This window comes from Rhizopus delemar, genomic scaffold (genome assembly GCF_000149305.1).
Source record: "Rhizopus delemar RA 99-880 supercont3.3 genomic scaffold, whole genome shotgun sequence".
NCBI lineage: Eukaryota > Fungi > Mucoromycota > Mucoromycetes > Mucorales > Rhizopodaceae > Rhizopus > Rhizopus delemar.
In genome coordinates, this window is record NW_027137829.1 from 800666 (window position 1) to 811608 (window position 10943).

The 10943-nt window shown below is 36.6% G+C and overlaps 3 protein-coding genes across 3 annotated transcripts; 1 reads left to right on the top strand and 2 right to left on the bottom strand.

The window, feature by feature from the left end:
- Positions 1 to 192: 192 nt before the first annotated feature.
- Positions 193 to 1805, bottom strand: RO3G_04523 (chitinase 1; the record flags this gene model as incomplete). The annotated part of the gene is made up of 3 exons (XM_067659113.1): positions 193 to 1376; positions 1445 to 1637; positions 1701 to 1805. 3 exons carry the CDS (start codon positions 1803 to 1805, stop codon positions 193 to 195), a joined length of 1482 nt encoding a protein of 493 aa, XP_067515214.1.
- A 443-nt stretch (positions 1806 to 2248) lies between these two features.
- Positions 2249 to 3184, bottom strand: RO3G_04524 (uncharacterized protein; the record flags this gene model as incomplete). Its single annotated transcript, XM_067659114.1, has 3 exons — positions 2249 to 2859; positions 2930 to 3108; positions 3171 to 3184. The coding sequence occupies 3 exons, from the start codon at positions 3182 to 3184 to the stop codon at positions 2249 to 2251; spliced, it is 804 nt and encodes a 267-aa protein (XP_067515215.1).
- Positions 3185 to 7947: 4763 nt separating this feature from the next.
- RO3G_04525 (uncharacterized protein) lies at positions 7948 to 9642 on the top strand (the record flags this gene model as incomplete). The annotated part of the gene is made up of 3 exons (XM_067659115.1): positions 7948 to 8034; positions 8088 to 8259; positions 8312 to 9642. The coding sequence occupies 3 exons, from the start codon at positions 7948 to 7950 to the stop codon at positions 9640 to 9642; spliced, it is 1590 nt and encodes a 529-aa protein (XP_067515216.1).
- Between the last annotated feature and the right edge of the window lie 1301 nt (positions 9643 to 10943).

Below are 10943 nucleotides of genomic sequence, written 5' to 3' on the forward strand. Positions count from 1 at the left end.
TTTTTCTCTGTAAATTATGATGAAATCATGTCTCATACAAACATTATATATATTTTAAGACAATTCTTATTACTTTTTTTTAATAATACTTCCTCCTACACTCCAATAAAAAAAGGTCAAACCCCATCTATTATATCCATACTCTTTTGTTTTTTTTTAATATATTTTAGCAAATAAGAAAATATTATGTTTTTAGCTAAAGCGCCAAGAAGAAGGGTCAGGAGCCACAAAGGCATCAGAAGAAACATTTCCGCTAAGATTTAGCACAAATGCCATATTTGGATGATCCTTGAGTCGAATGCGGACACTGCGGCCTACTTGCTCAATCTTGCCCAAATTACACTGGCTCAATCGAACATGGTCTGGTACGGTGAATTCGATAGTTTTCATCTTTTCAAATGGAGTCAATGTTGTACGACGTGCATTGATGATAGCTTTAAAAGATCCCCCGGCGAAGGATGTGATAAAGAACTGAGCAGAGACTGTGAGATCTGTATTGTTCGATTGGGCGCTTGAGAGGCAAATTACACCTGGAGGACAAGGAGCAGTGACCCATTTCCCATAATTGCAGATGGTGTAGGATCCTGTGGATGTGCAAGACACTTTGCTTTGAGAAGAGCAAGACCGACCAGCATATAGAAGAGGGAACAAGGCAGATGAAGCAGTAGCCAAGGATGTAGTAGTGATGGAAGAGGTATTCGGGAACGGTGTTTTTCTGGCTGCTTGACCTAAAGCTGCACTTGACCCGTGAACAATGCTGTAAAGTTCAGAATGAAACCCGTTGTTATTCCAGGCTTGTGACGCATCCCAGACAGAGACGCCACCAAAGCTAGAATACTGAGAAATGACTGAAGAAACGATGGGGCCAAGCTCTGCTATGGAAGCATAGCCACTTCCAGCAGCAGTGGAGGAGCCAGGAACGGTCAGCATCACCTTGATGTTCTTATTGGGTGATTTGTTCTTGGCCCAATCGTTCCAGACATCAAAGTTAAAGGAAGAGCCTGAGGCAACAGAACAGACATTATTGTAGAATTGAACATTGACGAAATCCAATCCAACTGCATCGATAACAGATCCAAGGATGGCATCTGGGAAAGGACACTGAGGGGCAGCACCAATCAAAAAATGACCCTTTGAACGAAGAGCGGTGACAAAGGCAGCATAACCAGTAGATGATCCGCCTTCAATGTCGAGATCAATACCATCAATTACCGCATCGTCAAATGGGCGTGTATCAGAAGTGCCACCGCCAAATAAATTCCAAATGGTCTCTGCGAAAGTTTGCCCTTCAGAGTCACTGCTAAAGCCATAAGAACCAGCAGCTCCACCAAGAGATAAAAGTACTTTGACACCATTGCTTTGGCATGTTTTAATGTCTATAATTTGTAGCAACAAAAACACATGCTTTTTAAAAAAAAGTTCTTTTCGCAAAGTATTTAATTACCAGACCCCACAGTGGGACAATGAAGCAAGTTCGTGTTTGGAAAGAATGTTTGTTCGCAAGCACTTGCCAAGTTAATTTCAGGAAGTCCGCCCATGTTGAATTTGTTTAAAAAGGATAAAATGATCACATCTACTTGACCTGACTGGCAATAACTCACCAATGAACCTTGTGTATTGGAACCACCGGCAGAGTTCTAAAAGACCACAAATGCTGTCAACAAGTTGCACCTTTTGTAAAAGTAGCAAAATAGACTTACCTGACCCCAATAATACATCACATTTACACCATTAGAAGAGTAAGCAGCTAGAGTACTGGTTATGAAGGCAGCAATGGTTATTCCAAGGATGTTGCATGAAATCATATTAACAGTAAAGAAATGAATGGAAGACGAGAAAGATGAAAGAGTTGTCTAGTTTTCTATTAAAGGTATTTATACTCTTTATTTATTTTTTTTAAAAAGTAACAACAATAAGAGGAGTATGTATTATTATAAAGCTTATCCCATAATCGCACTTTAGAGACAAAAAAAAAATAAGAATGCGTCTGTTTTCAAAGCGACAATATCCCTGAAGAGTCATAAAGACACTGTTTCTCAACCGTTTCAACAAAATTGTATCAGAGCCAAATACGAAAGGTATAGTATCATTCACTTGTCAAAAAATGAAGCTTTATTTCGTATACAACACATCCAAATAGGATCCTTACAAAAAAAAAAAAAGACATAGGTTATGATAAGGTGCAAATACAGCCAAATGTGTATATTGGTATTTATGAAGTTTCTTTATGTACTTTTGATAGGTTTATTTAATGAGGACGAAAGCCAAATTTCTTTCCACCTCTTCCTCCACCTCTTCCTCCGCCTCTACCTCCACCTCTACCTCCGCCTCTTCCACCACCTATTCCACCACCTCTTGCTGATCCTTTTGATATCGTTTTATATGATCCTTGATATGGTCTTGATTTATTCCTTGGACTGACATAGTTTACAATAGCGACCTTTGTCAGATTCCCTGGCCAACCCGGCCAACCTCCTGGTGTTGCAGGATTTCTCATTTTTGGCTTCAATTGTATTTCACCTGCTTTCACCTTCTTTTCAAAATCTCGACATTTTTTACTCTTTCTCTTTATTTTCGTTTTGGTTGGAGCTTCTTCTTTACTATTCAGGTGAATAACACGCTGGGGAAGTTGCAAAGTTGGGTAAGGTAGTGTGGATTGCTGTATAATCATATCATAGTCAACCACGACCTGACTGACCTTTGCTTGAAATTCTGGATCTGTTTCATCAAATTCTACTTGCTGTAAGTCTGATACCAATTGTGCTTTATCTTCTTCTTCTTCTTCAACAATATTTACTTTGGCTATTGGTTGGTTCGCAAATAATCGAAAAGCAAATTCTTCCTCTGCTTGTTCTGCGCCTGAATAATTTGAAAATCATGTCAGAGGAAGGGTGATGTACTAAAGTAATTCTTTATGTATAACGTCTACCTTGGTCATTTTCTTCATTTTGCTGTTCTTCTTCCTCCTCAATACCTCCTAGTAATTGTTGCATAAGAGCATCCATTTTTTGAGCATCTTCCTTTACTTGATCATCACTCAATACATTTAGATCTTCATCAACATCAGGTCTTAAGCTCACTGCTTTTTTCGATTCTGAGCTGCTTTTTCTATATTAAATAAAAGGCTTAAACAAATGCAATATTTAATACCCATCTTATCTGTAGTTTACTTATGCATGGCCATATAAAAACCAAAATGCTTCCACTGTCACTTGGAAAATTTTTTGAAAATAGCGATCGGGTTTTAGAAATAAATTTGCTACTTTTTTTCAGATCAGTTTGGTCCAAAAAAAAATGCATGTTTGAAAATATATTGGTCACTTCATCGAACTACTTTTTCTCATATCTTTCGTTTACATCTATTAATTTTAGAATACATTTTTTTTTCGCAAGGACAGTGGTGGATATATCATTGATGTCGAAAGGAAAGAAGTAACGGCTTTCATTGAGAAAAAATCATTCCAATTGAGAAGCTTGATTGATCTTCGAAAATGCATATCAATAGCCAAAAACCTTGACTTGAAACAACTGTCCCTTGCATTGTTGTAACGAAAAAAACTTTTTTGTGAAGAGAAAATCCATTCGGTACAGTATTTACACTAATAGGAACCGTGAAGTGGTGCTTCTTTTTCTTGAAAGAAAAGCTAATGAAGTTAAAATAGATAATCAAGGCTGCAAATGTCAATAATAATACCCTACACCAGTGGAAACAAGTATACAAGAATATGCCTTTAAAAAAAAGTTGTGGGGACACACAAAGAAAGTGCCTGAAGATAGAATTCCTATTCCTTAAGATATTGGATTCAATTATAGGAGTTTCCTGAGATGCAAGGATTTTTTATTATCATGGACAACGCTCACTGCGAGAAAATGGTGATTTTATCATGGTAAATTAATGGAACCGCTTTTCATCACTTTCTATAAAATTTTGTCTTATTTGGAAAAGTATCCATAACGCCAGATTTAAACATGTCTACTATAAAGCATTTACAAGCAGAGCTTATTACAGTCAATTTTAAAATCAATAGATTACAACAACAAAACGCTCCCCTCCTGAGCGGATAGTTCAAGTCTTCACCGCCACTATACCTACGCGCGCCTCTAGTACCACTTTTTCCCGTCCACCTGCTCCCCCCTTGTCACGGCAACTTAAAACGCCAACTAAACATTCTCGATCTCCAGAGCTCGAATCTCCTCTCCTTCCAAGCCAAACGGCTGCCATTTGCACTTTCACCCCCTTCCATCAATCAGGGGTTTAAATACTTTTATCTCCTTATATAACGCCGCCTTCCCATTAGCCAGCTTCGTTCCCTTCTTCGACAGTTGTATACCAACAGCAGTCGTATCCTCAACATTCATTATTCCGACCGCCATCTTGTTGCCCTCCTCATTCAGAACGATCGTTAAGCTGCTGTCTAATTTGTTGATATCTGAGTATTTCCATATCTATTTGTTGAGGGCTCTTCAATATTATTATCTTTTATTTATTATTCATCTGTTCTACATTTATCTTCGTCGCCCTAAAGCGACGTGCTGTAGTTTGTTTACTCTCGCAATTCCAAGGGGCATCAGGATATTGAGCTTTCAAATACTTACTTTCACAGATGAAGCAAACTTTTCTTCTAGGAGGGAGAGCTAGCCAATTCATCCTTGTATGATTATAAACTATATGGAAATAATGATCTTGTTCACAATATAGAATATGAAAGGTAAGAGATTCATGATTTTTTAATTGATCCCTGGCAATATTAGCATACCCTCTGCCATTAAACCATCCATCATCCGCTGTATGTCGGGTCCCTATTTCCAAAAGACTTCCATTCTTCTCAAATAATTATATGATTAATGGCTTTGACTTGTCATCCTTTTCATAAAGAATATTGATGACTCTTAATCAGAACAGTTCAAAATTTTGACTCATTGTTGCTTGTGCTTTGATTTTCTATCGAGAACCAAAAACTTCTTACTTAATGCTTTCATCCTATCTTCTTCATTATCAAAGTTGAGATCAATATACTAATGTCCTCTACTAAGTTTTCTTTCTCTGAAGCATTTGCTTTTAGGAAATTGGAATTTGAGGAAAAGTTTAGGCCCTCAAATCCTAAAGCAGCTGTAATAATGAAATAGTTATTTATAGCTTAGAAAAAAACTGTTTGAATGTCATATCCTGACATACTTTAAACATGATTTATATTCAGCTTTACAATATCAAAGTAGTGATTGCTTTACAAAAAAAATTATATTCCATTCTCTGTTATTTGATCATAAATAATTCTACTCATTTAACTCAATACAAGTTGTTATAATATAGCTCCTCATGCAATGACATATAGATAAAAAATAGATCAACTTAAGAAATAGATATGAACAACCCAGTTGTATAACGAGGAATAGATTTTCATATTAAGATTTACTCATAGTACATTTAAAGCTATAACTGATTAAAGTACCTTAGTAAAGATTTAATTGAATGGCTATGAAAAGGATATAGATACTAGGTACACTAATATTAAATAAAATAGGACTTTTTTTGAGTCTCGTTGAATTCTATACAATTATTAAGTAAGCATAGAAATAATGAAAATTGATATCTGAGAGAAAGAGAAACCATTAGATTTGTTGATTAGCTTAGATCACCTTGTTCAGCGATATATTGCTTGATATTGTCCAAATACCTTAGAATACATTGCGTAAAAGAAATGGTTATCGTTTCTTCCATAGCCAAACAACGCTAAAAAAACGAAATAGAATGTTTTATCCATCCTTGACAGTCTTTCACTATTACTTCTGAGCATAAATTCATAATTCTGGGAGTTAAAGTTGAACTTTTTTAAATCAGTCTCGAGAACAACTGATGTAGAAATTGAAACTTGCTTCATCAAAAAGATGCTTTTCTTCTTCTTGAAGTCTGTGTTTTCATCTGACGTCTACTCAAGTATAGCTTCTTTTCCTTTAAGATTTACCTCTTCAGACGTCCGCTTTTCTAACAGTCTTTTCAATCTCTTAAAACTCAATGCACAATGCTGAAGAACGCGATTGTAAAATGTGATTTTGCTAACCATGAAGTCGGGAAAATTCAATCACATGTTTGTGACTCATTTCATCTAAAGTCATCGGTGCACTACTATAAACTAATGCAATAATAAACTGAATATGTTCATGCTTCATTCTGGCCGTGGTACATTTACTAGATCCTCTTTTCTTGTTTTGAGGAATTGCCTCAAGCTCTTCCCACAATTGTTTAAACCGATATGCAGGACGTCAAGTAATTTTAGCATCGAAATTGGCAGTTTTAACTAGAAGTTGTTCAGTAATTAGCAACAGGAAACACGTAATTTGGTCTAGACTGTAACTGCAGTATGTGATCTTATCCTTGGATTATTTTTACTACCCCCTTGTCATTTTGCTCACTGAATGGTAAATACTCATGGTCCATAATACCGAGTATCATGTAGATGTAGAAAAAATAAAATAAAAACCTCGTTTATTCCTTTTCAAATATTTACTGAATTTTTTCCAATTATCTATGAAAATTCATTATCCCAATGGTTCTGTTTTACAAGAAAGTCAGGACCAGGCGAATGCTGTTCTTAGGACATAATCATCGGAAAAAGTCCAGAAAGGTTAGATAAAGTGGCAGTTATCTGAAAAGGCAGAAGAAGAATCAAAATACTGGATTTGCATTTAAATTTAGGTTGAACATGGCTGTAAGCCGGACAAAACAATGTAGTTCACAATAAATGTTTTGTGGGTGTTTCATCTTGATTCTTGGCTTTCAAATAACATAAAAATGATATCTCACACAATCGATTCAAGATATAAAAGAGTTCAACAAAATCATTTTGCAACAACTTGGAAGCTTTCTAAAAAAAATCATTCTCTTGATTAACCCTATACCAACCTATCGGTTCAAAAAAGTATTTCTTCTTTCCATTACTCCTCCTTGGCAACGATTCACCACTGAATCAATGCTCGAATACATCATTTTCAAACCGCTTTGAAAACAAATAAGTTCATTTAGAGACGGGTACAGTTTTGGGATGACGTTAAAAGGAATGCGCATTTCCGGAATAGATGGACGAATGCCAAGCATCATCTTACAAGCTTCCTATTTAGCCTGCTTACTATTTATGGTCATGTAATAGGTGTATTGTTTGACTCTGTATTACAGATCATTCACAATAACAGTAGTAACAAAGGATTATATTTGGTTTATATAAGCTATTAAGCAGCCATCAATACAGACTGCTATCACATTTATACCAAAAAAAAAACATTATACCATGTTACGCTCCTCAAGCTCGAATATAAAAATGAGTCAATTTTACCTAAATAATCCACGTTAATTTAATAAAAATAAAATAAACACCGTGCCTGCTATTTTCCGTTCTGTCCATTTTTTTTCTTTTTTTTTTATAGGAATAAATGAATAACCGCTTGCTTTGTGAGACAAACTATTATGTTATTCATGAGCAGCCCAACGTTTCTATGTATGCATATAGATGTACTGAATGAATGCAGAAATAGCAAGTGTAAAGGGGCTGAAGTTTATTTTCTTCCTATTTGATTTGTGTAGTATATAATTACATTGAATTCATATGAACATGCATACTTTAAAGAAGAATGGAATTGTTTTATAATTATATTGAAGCAATTACATTCACCCAATTTACGCATTGATCTACTTTCGATAGCGGAAAATCTTCAGCCGGTTTTCCCGACAAATAGGAACAAATGGTTATAAGATCAATAAACAATCACTATAAAAGAGTTGATCTTCATCTCTTTTTCCTCTTTTCTTCACTAAATTTCAGTATGAAACTATCCACTTTATCCTTTGCCTTACTTACAGCAGCAAGTTATATCAACCTTGGGTCCGCTCAAGAGAATGTGCTTGATCTAGTCCAAACCTTTCGAGAACCAAAAAACATTTTGTTTAGTGTTAACATGGGTGGCTCTTCACATATTGTATGGGTCCTGTCTATTCTTGAAGAGTTGGCTGCTAGAGGACATCATGTCAAGTTTTTTACAAGAGTAATACATCTATAGTGAATTGAATGATATGTTGTCATTAAACGTTGTTTTAGGATGATCATATCAGGTTTGCCAAAAAGTTTCCTTCAATTGAACCAATCTCAAGTGGCCCAGGTATATTTACCAAAGAAGATTATAATAGAATTTTGCCAGAAATGATCTCCATGGATTCTGTAACAAGAGCCATTTTCTTCGCGGATACTTTTGGGAATAACTACACGGAAGGTAATTTTTTGCTTAATCTTAAAATTTAAAAAGTGTAACCCAAATCATGTAGAATATTATAAGCACAGAGACATATTCAATACAGAGAAGGTAGATTTGGCTGTGTGTGATCATTTCACTATGGCTTGTTCTGATGCTGCCGAGGCTGCCGGTTTGCCTTTTGTTGTTACAAGTTCATTGGCTTATAGTTCAGGTAAGGCACATACTAACCTACAAGATGATTATAATGACTTATTCCTTATTTCTTCAGATGCAACTGCTCCTTATGTAAACGTTGATCTGATCAATATGCATCATCCTACCAGCAGGGGTGTCTCATTCTTCACTCGATTCAATGACAAGGTGATCTCTCCGTTACGACTTGTTTATGGAATGAGACATGTAATTAAAAAATCAAACCAAGACAGAAAATCGATTGGTCTCAAGGCCACAATGGATCCAATGGACTCCTGGAAGGACTCTATCAAGATTGTGAATGGCGCCTTTGGTTTTGAAGCCCCTCGACCGGTCGGCCCACTCGTGGAACTCGTTGGACCCATTGTGCCTTTGAACCATGCCGGATTGAACAGCGAACTTCAGACATTTTTAGATCATCGCCGCAAGGTGGTCTATGTCGCCTTTGGTCAAATGGCTATCCCAACCAGAAACGATGTCAAGATGATCTTGACAGCAATGCTTGAGAACATGGAGACAGGCACCATTGATGGCATCATCTGGTCCACACGCGGTATCGAGGAACTTTTCCCCGAGTACATCACCACACGATCCAACACGACCTACGACATCCGCAGCCTGTTCAAGTCATCCAGTGCTCCCAATGAGACCAACATTGCCTTTGTCAACTGGGCTCCTCAAGTCGCTATCCTTCATCATCCTTCCACCACCCTGTTCTTGACGCACGGAGGCGCTGGATCTCTTCACGAATCGCTCTATAATGGTGTACCCGTCGTCGTGTTTCCTTTCTTTGGTGATCAACCTAGTGCGGCTATTCTGACTGAAGAAAATGGTTATGGACGTTATTTGAAATCTTCTTCAAGCCAAGAACAAGCCACGGCTCTCATTGCAGATGTTGCTCTTGATCAAGACGGAAGCTACCGACAGACCGTCCGCCGATTCCAATCCTTGGTTCAAATTCGTGCTCACCGTGGTGTCCAGCGTGGTGCTGATCTGATGGAAGAAGCTCTTTTTGCAAACAAGGATGGCAAGATGGTCCACAGACGTGATGTCAAGCGAGACCTCTCTACCATCGTTGCTTATAACCTCGACATCTATGCCTTCATCGCTGTCTTGATCCTCGGATCCGTTTCTGGCCTTTACCGTGGGGCTGTCTATATCACCCAACATCTTCAAACCCTTCCAAGCACAAAATTGAAGTCTGCTTAAGCTTCTCTTATTTATTTTTTTTAGACTATCAAAAACTATACAGAATAAACCACTTCTTTTTCTTTTCGTTTTTATGACCTTTTCAAAGCAAATGTAAAAGTGAATTTGGTTCATGATTTATTTGTCCTTACAAAAAGGAAGAAAAAAATAAATAGAGGAGCAATGCTATTTTCTTGATAAAACATCACAATCTTCGGATAAAGAGGGGTTTTTACTGATGATTTGTTTGATGTATAACAGCTTGGTGAACAAAAGCTCCTGTCTTGAACCAAATACTATTAAGCAACAAATGATCAAGAAGTAGCTGAAATTAAACCCACTTTTAAATGTTATAAAGGAAAGGCTGTAACTCAAGATATGAAGCTGTTTACAGCCGCAGTATATAAGCTTAAAACTGTTTTTTGATTGAAATGGCGAACACAGACAATTAAAGATCAGGCTCGTAGGACCTCACCCATTTTGAACTCACTATTTATGGGACGCTTCAAAGGCATTTGCAGGTCTGTATGATCAGCACCCACAGCTCATAAAAGACAGATATATTCTAGAGTCTGGCGCCGGTAGAGCATACCCTAGTTTAGTATCCGTCTTGAATAGTGCAGTCAAAATGGTCATGACAGATTGTCTCAATAAGAAATCAATTGAAAACGTTGAATACAACGTTGAGTGCAACAAGGCAGGATACAGAGACCACATTTACGCCCAATCTAAAAGCTAAAAATATGCTCCGTTATTCTTGACCCAATCATAAGTCAGACAAATTTGCTCCCCTTTTTTAACCACGAATGGTACCTGAATTTTGGAGCATGTGCTACTACAACCTGCCACTACTTGAAACGACAAGTTAAGCCAAAGAGATGGATGAGTCTTAACTTTAGATGAAAGGCGATTTTTCTTCAAAAAATAATCCAAAGTACGTTCAAAAATTCTGACAGGATGCGTTAAATGTCATAAAGAAAACATAAAGAGAGCTTCCTTCATTATGATGCTACGAGAGGTGAGTAATTTATGCTGATATACATTTTGTATTAGAAAAATGATAGTGTAATAATGAGAAAGTTCCATTTGATATAGTATATAACAAGTGGTTCTTTTTATCTAAATGGATAAAAGACAAAAAATGAACATGGCCTCAAAAATAACATGGATTTTGCACTATGTTCTCAAAATGATTTTCAAATATAATTTGCATGTATTATCGAGTCTTAATCATTCAAATGTCAGTATACTGGCTTCAAATATCAAAGTGTGTGTGACATGATTGATGTGTGACCGTCTTCATTTCCAAAATTTATCCCACT